The 15052-nt window shown below is 38.5% G+C and overlaps 1 protein-coding gene across 1 annotated transcript in view; it reads right to left on the bottom strand.

Annotated features, from left to right (window-relative positions):
- Positions 1-15052, bottom strand: part of dpyda.1 (dihydropyrimidine dehydrogenase a, tandem duplicate 1) — a 153162-nt gene that overhangs the window by 78509 nt on the left and 59601 nt on the right. Inside the window, exons 9-11 of the mRNA XM_017473660.3 lie at positions 7694-7801; positions 5684-5853; positions 4053-4263 (exon numbers count right to left, since the gene is read on the bottom strand). Of these exons, the coding sequence (XP_017329149.1) occupies positions 4053-4263; positions 5684-5853; positions 7694-7801 (489 nt within the window). The remainder of the gene's footprint in view (positions 1-4052; positions 4264-5683; positions 5854-7693; positions 7802-15052) is intronic.

Here is a 15052-nt window from a genome sequence, read left to right on the forward strand (position 1 = left end):
ACTTTTAAATATAGATCTATGCATTGAACAAGATTTATTGCATGTGATTAGAATTATTAAAAACTGGGAATATATATATATATATATATATATATATATATATATATATATATATATATATATACACACACACACACAAAATATATATATACACACAAAGACTTGATCTACTCTTCAGCTGGGTCAGTCAGGACACACACTTTACTGTAATGGGTGAAATAAGGCCCATAATGCTACAGATTCTATTCTTCCCTTATAATCACTTCCTATAGTGCTAGAAAATGATCTCTTCACAGAGACACAGTAACATGTATACACACATGTATACACCCGCCCCCCAGTCGCCCCACCACACCCTGCCACACACACGCACATGCACACCCCCCACAGGGAGTTTGTTTTTCTTTCTCTGTCTTATCCTCAGTGCTGTTCTCTAAGGGAGAGGAGTGGTGTGGCAGGCTTCTCTTACTATTAAAAGGGGCTTAAGCAAGGTAGTTTTTATCTCTCAAGCTCTCTCTCTTCCTCTCAGATGCACAAACACACACACAAACACACACACGCACACCCCATGGACATACTCCTCAGTGGCAGATGCAGACTGCCAGGCCCCATTAACCAGAGTGATCAATGTTGGATGGAATAGAAGGAGATGCTGTGTAAAAAGCCCTCAACAGGAGGACAAAGCAACCATAGAAGGGATAAACTTATATAGCCTACAATAGCCTATATAGTCCTATATAGCCTACAGGTTAAAGTTTTCTGGACATACAATGTGAACCCTGTCTTGCGGTGTATAATAATATCCAAAATGCAAATACGGACAGAAAAATGTACAAACAGTGTAGCAGAAATGTCACAAAACAAAGCATTTGCTCAGGACCCTCTACCAGAACCTAACTACACCGGAATCAGTGTGATGAGTGGCCAGCGACACGGTCTGCTATTAAAGTGTGGTGATTAATGGAAAGCGTATATGCAGATGCAGTATTTGGCTGGCTGGGTGGAGGTGGTGCCTTGGCTCGAGTGACATATCCCTGGTACGAGTTACTCCATCATAATCCAACCCCCATTCTTTCCTGCGGAAAAAAAAAGTTAAATGTGGCAAGGGATCTAATCATCTGCTCACTCCAGTGGGCCAACCCAGCAGATTACTAGCTAGTTTTTCCAGCCGTGTCAGCTATTCCGGAAGCGGCTCTCTGCTGCGCCTCCCATACCCATCCGATGAGATACTTGAGTGGGTAAGTAATTCATATTTTTTAAAGGAAAGAACACAGACTGCTGAGAGAGAAAAAAGATAACCTCTCAGCATTTCTGGGCAGCTCAACCTGACAACTAAGGCCAGACGATGGAACTCCAAGTATATTGGGTGTAATACTCTGTATGGACAAAACAAAGTCCTGTTAGAAATTTCAATCTCTTTCTGTATAACTGATTTGTTATAAAGATTTTAGAAGGAGTTGGAAGTATGCTACTTTAGTAAAAACCCAAAAGAAACATACTAGAAATGCTAACTAGTTCAGAAAAAAAGTACAGTGAAATACACAAACCAAAATTACTAAGGTATTCGAAAAAAAGAATATTAATAGAAAATATATTATATATATTAGCACAATAACGATTTTTGTCATCTTCTGAGAAACACAGTGTATGGCTTTACTCGCTGTATAAAAAAAATCTGCAATATTCTAGACAAATGTTTAAGGAAGTAAGAAGCAAGAATTAAATTTATCCAGCTATGTGGCTGACTAGCCGTGGAGAAAAGAGCAGAACGAGTGTACACTACACTACAGTCCTTTTACATTGCTACCCATATTCATTACATTTTGATGATCTGGCTGAATAAATATGTACTTCCCAGCCATGGCTAATTATCAAATCATGTAAAGCATGCACAGTTTATGCTTACTTAAGTAGTAGAGATATGTATAAGCATATTTGTGCTGCTTTAGAAAGCAGGGTAATGGCTTTGCTGGCTAACCAGTTGTGTAAAGCTTGGGCTTCTCTGTGTCGCATGAATCTCATTACTGAGGCATGTCATCTCCGGTCAACTCTGGACAGCGCTATCCCCCTGTGACATTACTCCCTGTTTATTTTGTGTGACCCTAATTGAAAATTATAGCAGGTGTGCCCTTTATCGGTGTAATCTCATTAGCAAACTTCACAAATGTGTCAGGAAGGAAGTTCTGCACGGTCGGTGGTGGAGAACATGTTGTACACAACAGCACACAGATGATCATAAAAGCTGCTGCTTACTGAAGTGGGGACACATCAAATGATAATGTTAATAAAAATTCTCCCTGGTTAGAAAGAGCATTTGTGTTACAGAGCATTTCATGATCACAGAGCAAATTCGGAATAACGCAAAGACCTGGTCTAGGTAATGTGCTCATTCAGAGAATTAATAAATAATACAAAGTGCAAGATTGGTAAACAGGTTAAAGATGTCTTCTAGATTATTAAACAAAGCTCTGTTAAAACTTGGCAAAACGATATAATGAAGACGGTTTTACACACCACTGTTCTCTTCTACTGATGCGAATGTCGTTGCCTGTCTGTGTGATCACGTTAGTGAGATCCTCCATGAATAATTCCAGGTGTAACTGCCCTATAATGGCTTGTGTTTGCTCCGGGAGGGCTGTCTGCATGTGCATCAATGCTAATCCCTTCTTCACACTGTGTTTTAAGCAGCTCTCCATTTACCAGCATATAAAACTCATTCAGGGCCATCCATCACTACGCTGCCATCAGCAAAGCTAGAAGAAAAGTCAGAAAATTTGTGCCAAATAAACCCAAGATGTCTCAGGCACTGTTTAGTTTAAACTTTAGTGAAAGGCTGCGTTTGAACCTTGAAAACATGAAATGCCGCAGGAGAAAAAAAAAAGCTCTAGGACTGTCACATTAGCACCTCAATTTCAGTTTTAACTAAGTCCTTCTTTCCAGATTCACTAATTTCCATGAATACAAACATGCTATTGATGACAGTGGGACACCTGTTTATGTGTACGCTTGCCCATTCCATCATTTAATCAGAGAACACAGGTACAGCCAACCTTATTCAGACTAATTAAAATGAATAGAGCAGTAAAACAACATTGGCAATATGGCTGTGCCTGTTTAAACATGGCAGACACTTATGAGGCTGATGGGTTTATTTAAATTCTAATGAGGCCCTAAAGGTATCATGAAATCTGCAGATGACCACAAAGTAAGAATGCTTCATGTGACGTAAGACACAAGATATCATCATGTAATGTATACACACATACTGTGGCCAAGGCAGATGCTCCTTTCTGATTGGCTGGCAGGTGTGCATTAATTCCTTCCATTGGCACAGTTAATCATACTACAGTGGATATTAAAAGTGTACACACCCCTATTAAAATGGAAGGTTTTTGTGATATTGAAACCGTGCATGTGATATACAATAGTGCCCAACAAAAATTCAAGTGAAAAACAAACAGAAGACTTCAGTTGAAAAAAAAGGAAAAGAAATGTTATTGATCCGTGTTCGGCTGTCCCTACCTCTAATATTTCATTGACATGGTTGAACAGGTCGGTGTTTTCTTGATAAAAATTAGACGTGCTAGCATAGCATATGCAAAACCAAGCATGTAAATGGTCTGCACTTATATAGCGCTTTTTTAACCTTGGATCCAAAGCACTTTACACTGTGTATCATTCACACGGTAGCAGAGCTGCCATATGAGGCGCTAACTTTCCTTCGGGAGCAACCTGGGGTTCAGTGTCTTGCCCAAAGACACTTCAGTATGTAGAGTCAAGTGGACCGGGAATCGAACTGCCAACCCTACGATTAGTGGACAACCCGCTCTACCACCTGAGCCACAGCCGCCCCACTATTGGACAGATTGCTGCAACACACTGCTCCAGTGACACAACCAGACGTGAATTTGGGGTAACAAACTGTACACGGTGCATTACAGCCATATTATGTCTGTAATATGCCATGTGCATGGTTATGCCATGTGCCTACTTATCATATATGGCGGCAGCATTGTAGATAAGACTATCCTGTAATAAGACAGACATTTTACCTTTATGGTCATTCAGCACAGAGCCGAAAGCACTGATGATGAAGTCAGCTTTGAGGCGTACGATCTGCTCATGGTCCTCGACCCATTCGCCCGTCTCGGTTTGCTCCGTACGGCAGAACTCCATGGCGTGTACAAGGCCCTTCTTCAGTATAACCTCTATTGGTGACAGGAAAGGCAGGAACTCACACTTCTCTTCCTTAGCCAGTTCCATCTGCGTACACGGCAGAGTAGACTCAACAGTTAACAACTACACCGAGCGCCATTTTAGTGAACACGACGTTTCGTTTGGACATTGTGAAAAGACATGCAATGTAGCGATATGGAGAACAGCTTGGAAATTGTGCGAGCCTGTGGCCCGGTTGGCAAAATCATTCTAACAAAACACTTTTTTTATGCCAAAGAAATAGCTGATTAATCTGTTAATGAGAAAACAAAGAGGATCTCTATAAACAAGGCAAAAAATAATAATAAATGTGGGGAAACAAAATAAGATCTTTACTCAAATAGCCCGAAACTTGGTTTTATATTAATGGAAACCAACTAACAAAAAGGGTTTCTTGAATTGGAGCTGCACCTACAGTAATTTGAGTCTAAAAAGAAAAGTAGCCATGCAGAAGTGTCTGTAATTTTTCCATTCAACAGTCTCTGCATAAATTACCTCAGCTCACATCAACACATATAATTGACATAACTCGAAGTGATTTTTTTTCCCTTTCTTTTTTGTAAGAATTTCTTACACCTACAAGTGTTCTAAGCCAATATAGCTTATAAACAAGCTTAATTAGTTCAGGGTGATGGAAGCAGCATAGCTGCAGCTGGCTGAAAACAGATGTGAATAATGACCTTACTTTTCTCAGTTTAAGTTATTTCTATCATTTTCATGGCGACATGATGTAGGCGGTGAGAAGATAACACAATACGTGACAAACGTAAACTCTGGAGAGTTAAGAATAGACATCTTCATTTAACGTATTACCTTTAATATTAACTCTATATCATCTTCTACTAGCTTGTTCTTTTCTAACTGTACCACAAACACACAACCAAAGATGTAATATTATAATTCAGTGACACAAAAATATCTTTTCATTAACGATGTCTGTCAAAGTACTGAGAACCAAGTTCTCTTTTTCTAATAGAAGTAAGAAGTGTCATAATGCACCTCCACATTTGTTCCATAAGCACAGCAAATTATTATTGAAAAAAAAATTAGTATGCTTTTTCGCTTTTCCCCTGTGACATGTGTCTCTCAAAGCCGACCCTAAATAATGATGGTAATGCAGTCCGTTAGCCAACTGACAGCATTTCCAAAGAAACTAGTATAGAGCAAAAACACGCCTTTCTCTCCTCATTCTGGCAAAGAAAGGTTTTGACAGTAATCTCCCCCTAAAATCAAAGACAAGTCTCTAGAATAAATGAGGAAAGAGAGGCTTAAGAGAAGTGTCAGTGGGCCAGAGAGAAGGGGGTGAGGACATTCTCACGAATGTCTTAATAAACCCCCCGTGCGAGGCTCCCTTCACAAGCCCAAATATTAATATGCTCCTGCTTGCTGTTGACTTTTCCTCTTTTTGTCTTTCTGCATCCTGAAATCACTTTCTGTCTCACTCTCTCTCGTCTACTTATCGCCTCACCTCTTCAGGGACTGCACGGATGTTGGTGAAGCCACGTCTGAACACCACATAGACCCGGCGTGCGCCGCAGCGCAGGGCAGAGGTGGCACAGTCAAAGGCGGTGTCTCCTGCGCCCAGGACAATCACAGAGCCATTGAGCCGAGGCAGCGCTGAGCGGCAGCTGCACATCCCTAATCCCCAGAATGGACAAGAAAATGAGAGAAAACAAGCCGGGGAGTGAGTAAAGGGAGAAAAACGTGATTTCTGTCTCTGAACCATTCCCCACTTAACTGTTTAAAATTGCATCTTGGAGTCCTCAGACACAGTACGTCCCTATCAAATTATTCTGCTGCAGTGACAGCCATGTCTCCTTTTCTGGGAAATGTCCTTATATCTGTTATTTCATAGCCTGCACCTTTTTTTTCCCAGTCTTTGATTGAGATGACTAGCCATTCTACTGAATGCAGCTGATTTCAACATGTGATAACGCACACTACAGAAACAGTGATCTGCTGAGGCCTTTCTGCATTCTCACAAAAAGATGTAAAAGGATCCTTAACGCACAGGCCGGGATGGTATCGCTTATTTAATCATATAAATGCACACAGAACATCCTTCTCTTTTTTTTTTCTTATGTTTGTGCACATACAGTAAATGGTCTGCACTTATCTAGAGCCTTTTAACCTTAGCGGTTCTACAAAGCCCTTTACACTGTTTCTCATTCACCCATTCACACACACACACACACACACACACACACACACACACACACACATAGCAAATACAGTATACATACAGTATATTATACCCCGATTATGTCTACATATCCAGTACACACATGTATTTTTTTATCCATCCATCACTGACTATGTTCACATGGACAACAATAATCTAATTATTGACCACAATATTATGATTAAGGTGTTTACATGAGTCACTGTTAGAATATTCGACTATAATAGACTATAATAGACTATAATAGACGACTGCTTGAAGCCATGGTCTGCGTCCCAAACCGCGAACTTACCTACTATATAGTAGCTGAGATACATGCATTTCTCCTACTATATAGCAGATAAGTAATCGGTTTTGGACGCAGTCGTGCACTCGTTTGCCGTCAAATGGTTGAGCACTGCTGTGTGTGTACGTGTCCTGTCGCAAATTGCGGTGAAAACTCCCACACGACGTTAATAGTGTGATTAAGGTGTGTACGTGTCTATAATGCACGTCAGCAATGCGACTAAAACATAAATACTCCACATGTCTTAATTCGATTTGTGTTTACTTCGAGTATGACTTTAGTCGGATTAAGGTCATCAATAATCGCTGTTTACATGCTAGTTTCTTCATCAGAGTGTCGTCTTAATCGGGTTAATATCGGATTATTGTTGTCTATGTACACTGTAAAACTGGATAGTTCATTTAACTCAAAAAATTTGAGGAAACTAATTACCTCAAAATTTTGATTGATAAAGTTGATAAATCAATTTCTTTAAGCCAAATACACTTAAATATAACAAAAATTTAACTCTAAATTTTAAAATTAATTTTTGTTATATTTAAGTGTATTTGGCTTAAAGAAATTGATCTATCAACATAAAAGTTTTACAGTGTAAACGTACTGATTGATAGATGCATATTCATATGTGATTCAAGTACACTTGAATCACAGATACACATTATAGGTGCATGTCTTAGAAGAACACGTATTTGTAAACAGAAATGTCAGTGAAGCTGGCCATGGCAAGTCACTTAATTGGAGTAAGCCTGTATAGTATTGTACAGCAGCTCATAGTTGGTATTCTTTTACTCGGTATCTTGGCCCTTTTCATAGATGCTTTATACTACACATGTTTTCACTCATTCAAGCATTCTGTCAGGCTACAGGATTTTAAAAGGCCCTTCCAAAGATTTCAAGAACATTCAGCACAGGGGGGAAAAAAAGCCTCCTTTAATACGCTTTGCAAAACAGGGACATTAAGAAGGTAATAGGTAAAAGTTTTCAGCAAACTATTTTCTGTGGTTCTTTACCTAGTTTGCTGGCCTTGGCAACTAGTGGGAGAAAATCCTTGGAGGTATAAAATCCCTGCTCCATGGTGAGGCCTTCAAACATTTTGTGCCTGTTAGCTTGAGGTAGACCTGTAGTAAAAACACAAATAGCAGCTGTAATAAAATATATATATATATATATATATATATATATATATATATATATATATATATATATATATATATATATATATACACACACACACATATATTTATTTATTTCGTATGAGCAAAAAAAATAATGAACTTATTAAATGATTAAACTGTCTGCTTCCACATATTCTTTGTTAAAAATTAAAACATATTCATGTGTACAGATAAACCTTCATGCGCATTGCTGTAGAGAATGCAACCTCCCCGTTTTTTCAACTCCCATCATGAGAACTCCCTTCGTTTTCTCACTTTACAATTTTGGCTTAAGTACAGCTTGCTTCCGATGCTCCTTTTCCCCTATGTTATGCCCCTGTATGTTCTCATTCCTCTATTCACAGAGAAAGCAGGTTGCAATCCTCTGTCACTCACACTCACACACAGTATCAGACATCCCTGTGCCACTCGTTCTGCTTCAAAGATCTACTCTGCTCTGTATACTGTCATTAACCTCATCACACTACCTTGTCATTATCCTTGTGGTCTAGAAGTAAGCAATATTTAAGTACAAGCTTCAGAAAGCTTCTGATTTGTCATAATCTGTCATTATCACTTCCGTTCAAAAGAAACAGATGTTAATAACGCTCAATCTTGGGCAAAAAAAGATTTATTTAAGAGGTGTTTTAAAAGCAGCAAATACAGATTATTATCTAATACAAATTCATTCCAAACCTGATTACAAAGTCTTTTGCAAGGAATCAAAATTTTCTAACGTAGAAACATGAGAACTGCAGGAGATGCTTTTTTTACCTGGACAAAAAGCAGGAGCTCGGCATATCGAGCTATTAAGTGATTGAGAGAGGAAAGAGCGAAGTGTCTCCTGTCAAAATCAATTAATTTTTTTTTCTGCATACACTTCGGCGTTAATTTGATTTCAAGGAAATGCCCTGGCAAAGTTCTGCATTACAACATGCTTTAATGGATTTTATTGTCTCTAATTCTCCACTCGGACACTTTTCGCCCAATTTCGTGTCCATCATGGAGGCGTGTGGCACGTTAGCATGATGAATCCTCCCTCACGCTGATCTTGTTAGGTTCACATTCCTAATTTAGCCATTTTTTTGGCGTGGAGGACATGGCCAGGATGCTTTTCAAGAGATTAATGCATACCCCATGATTAAGAAAGTTACACTCATTATGCATGAAACTAGTCATTAAATCATACAGTAATTAGGTAGCCACATTTCATCAAGACAAAATCACACCTTTGCCATCATCAATAACACAGTAATTAGCGAGTGTTTCGAAGTTAGTCGCACCAAGAAAAGCCTGCGTTTCTGTTCCCAAGGAGTATCATTTATCAACTACCTAATCAGTCTGCCAACCCTGCTAGAGGTGATGTATACTGGACAACTTCCATAGAAAATGTCTAAGATAGAATCTACAGCATATGTCAATCATGTTCCATATATATGAGTAATATTACTGAGAATTCTTACAGCTGTGTAAATGAACAACAAATGCAACAATGTAAAGAATGCTACAGTGCACATATAAACGAATGACCTGTTAACAAGCTAGAAACTTCTCGATGTTAAAAATGATTGTAAAATAACAGATATACCAGTCAGTGATTTTGAGTTGATCAGTTTCAAACTGCAGAACAGTTCGAGTCATATTTATAGTTCTCAGTATTGATAGGAGCATGCTTATGTACAATTATCCTTCAGGCGTGACAGAGTTCTCTCTTTACATGTTGTGTATACTCGATAGCACAGTTCCTCTGAAAGAAGCTGTGCAGAAAAACTTCTAACACATTCTCATACATATAAAATGGCCAGCGGCGCATGAGTAACATGAACAAACAAAAGCATCTGCAACTTCATCATGGCTGACTTCCTCTGAGCACACTCTTTATGCTAGTGCAGAAGAATCCAGAAGTTATGGCACATTAACCTTTCCAGTCATTTCATCCTGTGCTGACAGGTAGGATACTGCATACTGCTATCCATTAGCGTTCCCTGCCAGGTACCAAAAAAAAATAAAAAATTCAAGGGGGGAAAAATAAATAAATAAATAACAACAGAGGGAACCTAGGCAGCATGCCTTGACAAAGCAGAATTGAACAAAAGCGTGCCTGTGTGTGACAGCTCTTTTTGAACGTAATGTGTCTCCATTTGTCCTGAGCTGCATGGTGTTCCGCTTTGCACTGACTCCTGCATGGAGCCACACTGCAGTAGGCATGCGAAATGGCCTCTTTCTTTATGAAAAATCAAAAACAATAAATCATCTGCTGGGAATGCTTCACTACTGTGCAGGCCCTCCATCCTTAATCATGCATTATCAGTGAGCATCAGTGAGAGAAAGATGGAACAGGGGGATCTAAGCTACTGTCAGCCTCTGAGCATTCCCTGACTCCTCTCACCCTTATGAATTGCACAGAGAAGAACAAGCAACCAAGGCCACTGTGTCAAATAATGCAAAGTCACACGAAGTGCATTAAGATTTAACGTAAATAAAGACCTCACAGGCAATAAATGCCCTCTTTCTGACATATTCATTAACCTTGTCTATCGTAAAGAAGGGCATTCCCAAAGAGAACACACTCAGATAATGGCCTTTCCTCCCTTTTGTATAGGAGTTAATCAAAGTCACACAATTTGTGCTTTTTGATAAATACAAAAATGACTGTGACTCTCGGCTGTCTCCTTTAAAGAAAGATTTCAAAGAGGTTCAAGACAGGTTTTTGAGGCAAAATCATATAGCCTTATGAAATGTAAAATCTATTGACTAATTTGAAAGAGTAAGTAATGACCATGGAAAGCACTGAGCAGCTATTGATTGTCCCGCTTTTTGAATAACCATGCTTTCATAATTATAATATCTGACATTTGTTTAAAACATTTCTAACATTTGAAACTTTGACATACTCGATATAACCTTGCTTTTCATGTGCCTTTGTGTACAGATCGACTCGTCTCCCCATTTCCACTCCACAATGTTGTTAAAATTTTTTCGCCTTACTTCCCCTATTTCATTTATATAAAAATATTTTTAAAAAATGATGTGTGCTGTACTGCCCCTGCTCATTTTTATTATACATGCAAATGCCTGAAATACTCTATATATGCTATTAACCCTGGGTACTGATTTTCTGGGCGGCACTGCACCGAACTGCTTTTTGTAATTGGGTGCTTATAGATTTATTTACATTTACAATTACATTTATTCACTTAGCGGACGCTTCTATCCAAAGCGACTTACAAATGAGAAAGATACAAGCAAAGCGATATATCAAGCAGAGAACAATACAAGTAGTGCTACCATACAAGATCCATTAATTGAATTCCAGAAGAAGCAAAGTGCAGAGTAGAGGTGTAAGTGCAATTTTTATATATTTTTATTATGAGTTGGTTAGGTGTTCATAGAAGAGGTGGGTCTTTAGCTGTTTTTTGAAGATGGTGAGAGATTCTGCGGCCCGGATTGAGATTGGAAGTGCATTCCACCACTGAGGAACAGTTAGCGTGAAGGTTCTGGAAAGGGGCCTTGCGCCATGCGCAATTATTTTATTTATTAATTTATATATTAATAGAACAAAAGAGAATACACATCTTGGCACAATTTTATTTTGGCACAATGCCATTTTGTACGTGTTAAAAATGACATGTATTGCCTCAAGAGTATAAATAAAGGATAAAAAAAACAAGTTTAATGGCATGAGAAATCAATTTTTTCCTTGATCTTTTGACATATAGGAGGTCATTAATGTACCATTAAGATGTCCTGCAAGGTTCATAGCCTAATACAACCTTCTCAGTACAAAAAGTGCATTTATTTAACCAAGCTCCAAAAACAGCTCGTTTGGATGTGGCGGGATTTGTGACATTACATGGGGAAATAAATTTGCATATGACTGCCCCTACAGCAAGACACCGACACCTACTTTTACATCATCACACCGTTGGTGCTTGTGTTATGGCAGGGGGCGTTCATAATTAATTCATAGGCAAAGATGTTAGCTAATCATAGCAGTGGGTGGTTACATTGAAGTCTTAAAGGTAAAGGACACACAAACTGATCGTTTAAGCTGGAAGGTCAGAGACAAGGATGGAAAAGCTAATAAATTATTTCTTTTTTTAGGTTTTATGTGTAAAAAAAACTTTACTAATATTATAATTACACCTCAGGGAAGATAATAAAATAAAAATAAAAAACATACCATAACACCTTTAATCAAATGGAAGCAAATTCATGGCAAAAAAATAAATAAAAATCCAGCAGGCACAGACCATTACGTTCAAATCCACACAAATAAAACTTTATTACAGTTTACAGTGCAACACAGCGGTTAATTCCATCTTTTAAGCAACTCAACCTCTGAGTCAGCTTCTTAAGCCTATAGCCCAGAAACAATTCTCTTATCGGCCTCTCTCAAACAGCCTCCCATTTAGCCTACTGCCAGGAGGAAATTTGCATGCCAATCCATTGTCTGAGAATGACATTTAAAAAGCCCGTAAAAGACCGGTGTGAAATCACAGAAATTAATTGCACTTTTTAACGCTTAACAATTAACACTCTGCATTTTCTTTTTCTCAACAAATTGAAATTCCTTTACATCAGTTTGCTAAAAAAAATAAAAATAAAAATTCCAAATATGGCTCACATAAACATCCCACCACAATTAATACGTCATGTTCAGAAGCAATGTTCATACAACACCATGAATTACAGGGGATTCATATAGAGATTTAAAGAGAAATCACCGCATAATTACACCTCTCATTAACCTCAATAATCTGTTAATGTTTTGAATTAGTCGTCAATGTAATGTATAAATTATTTACAGATAAACATGGTCTTAACATTACAAATCTGCAGGAATATGTGTGACTAGTGCAAAAACGTACAAATTCAGGTTCAGGTCAGGACTAATAAAGTTAATGCTGTGAAACTATGATGAACTATGATGAAATGTGGTAATTGTCAAAATATGACATTCATTCCATGCGCATTTTCACATTCAGAATGCAACTGCTTTTAAAAAAAATGATGCCATGAGCATTTTGTAGGTCACCAAGCCACAGCAAAGGCAAACATGCTCTTCATTGCCAGAGTTAAACCTGTCTCTATTTACTTATTTTACTGATAATATTAATAACAATAATGATAGATACGTTGCTAATCTAGATAGAAATCTAGGCTAGCTAGGACTGGTAAGAACATTGCTATGTTTGCTATCTCTGAAATGTGTGAGCTTTTGTTTCCCCCGGAACATGAACTCATGAGGTGCTCAGGCCAGTGTTTTTTCTGAATTTTTTTTATTTTTTTAATTTTTTTAAAGGAAACTGGTGATGAAGGAAGTTTAGAGATGTTATCATTTGAAATGCATCACAAAGAGCCTCAGTTGTTTATTTTAGTGGATAAGAAGTATACTGTATATCTGAGGATATGTGGGATATCAAGATGACTTCCTCTGGCTAATGAGAAAGCAAGTAAAAAAAAAAAAAAAAAAACATGGAAAAAAACCCCAACAAAACAAGCAACTAAACAGAGGCAATATAACAGATATAAACTAAACTCTGGACTCTACTGGCATAGCCAATATGGTAATCAGAAATTGATTCAGAATGCCAGAGGTTATATATTATGTAATGTGCTATTTTGCGGTCCGCACATAACATAAGAAATACAGAAAGAAACTCTTATTATAAATTACAAACCCGAAAGACTGAGTGCACTACCAAGTGCACTGCTAATACTACTGCATTTTATTTCTTTATCAAAAAACACAAATTCGCACTACTAATTATTCATGAATTGCTTATTATTATTTATCGGTGGCCTTACCAACATACCAAACTGATCACTTGCTGTGCGTCATGCATCAATGGACAGGGACTACCAGCAGACCACCACAGCAATTAGCAGCATGCTAGTGTTTGTTGTGATGCTGGGTTTTTCTAACAAATCAACATCACTGCTAGGTTCAGAAGCAGCAAGCCAACTGAAATTGTGCATGGACCTTCTATCTATTCTCTCGGTTTTATTCTATCTGTTCTTGAATATCTAAAATATCTAATATGTTAACATGGTAAGTCATGTGGCCAGTAAAAACACATACTACCTACAAACGTAGTGTCTAATAAACTGTACAAAGTCAGTATGACGGCTGTGGTGAGAATGGTTGTCAGGCGGCAGAGACAGATTCACTTGCAGGTGTTGGCTTTATTTAAAAAAAGCAACAAAAAAAACAGGGAGACAAATCCAAAACCAGGCACAAGGTCAGGTGATTAGCAAACGGACTTAATAGGGCACACACCAGAATCACAGAAACAAAGGACAGAAATGAGATCATTATCCAGAGAAACATGAATAATAAACAGAGGTGTGTGTGTGTGTGTGCTTGAGTCCAGGTGTGAGTAATCAGGTGAACTTGAGAGTGACGGGCAGCAGGTGGTTTAGGGCTGCGTCCAAATATCTACCACTCTACTATACAGTAGATGAAAAGCAGCACGCCAAAAGTTTTCTCGGTATTCATAAAACAGTAGGGGGGATTTCAGATGCAGCCTAGATGGTATACTTCTTGGTGGCCATGTCTGTAGGCCGTAATGTTCTATGGGAAGTTCAGACTGATGTCGATTCCAGCATTGACACGACAGGTTCACAATAACATGTAGTCCAGGGTGGTCATTCAGTAGTCTTTTTTAATTGACGGACAGCAGGCTACAGAATGTATGCATGTATTTATGTATGTATCTATTCATTTGCTCATCAATTACTATTTACTATGAAGTATTATTTGTCACTAAAAGATCAAATAAAAGTTGTTAGGCTGTTGGCCTACCGCATATTCGCTCCTACCTGTATGCACAGACAGCGCAGAGAATGTTATTACTGGGATTTGTTAATAAAGCCTGATGCCTGATGTCTTTGGGACAACAAGTGAGAGCAGTGAATAGCTCAGTGGGGGGCAGACAAGAGGCACCTGACAGGCGCGCAAAAAGCAGCGGGTGAACCCAGTATGTGCTGTTAGGTTAGCCTGGCTGGACAATGAGGAGTGAATGGAGTTCCCAGCAGAGTCTAAGCTCTGAGGGGGAGCCATTGGGGAGCAAATCATCTGCAGGCATTCGCACAAGAATGAGCCACCTGGTCTGTAAACTGCTTTCAGCACACTCATTTATTCTCACTTTGTGTGTATGTGTGTGTGTGTGTGTGTGTGTATGTGTGTGTGTGTAGGCAGACAGAAGCTCA

The sequence above is a fragment of the Ictalurus punctatus genome, chromosome 1 (assembly GCF_001660625.3).
Source record: "Ictalurus punctatus breed USDA103 chromosome 1, Coco_2.0, whole genome shotgun sequence".
NCBI classification, from domain to species: Eukaryota; Metazoa; Chordata; class Actinopteri; order Siluriformes; family Ictaluridae; genus Ictalurus; species Ictalurus punctatus.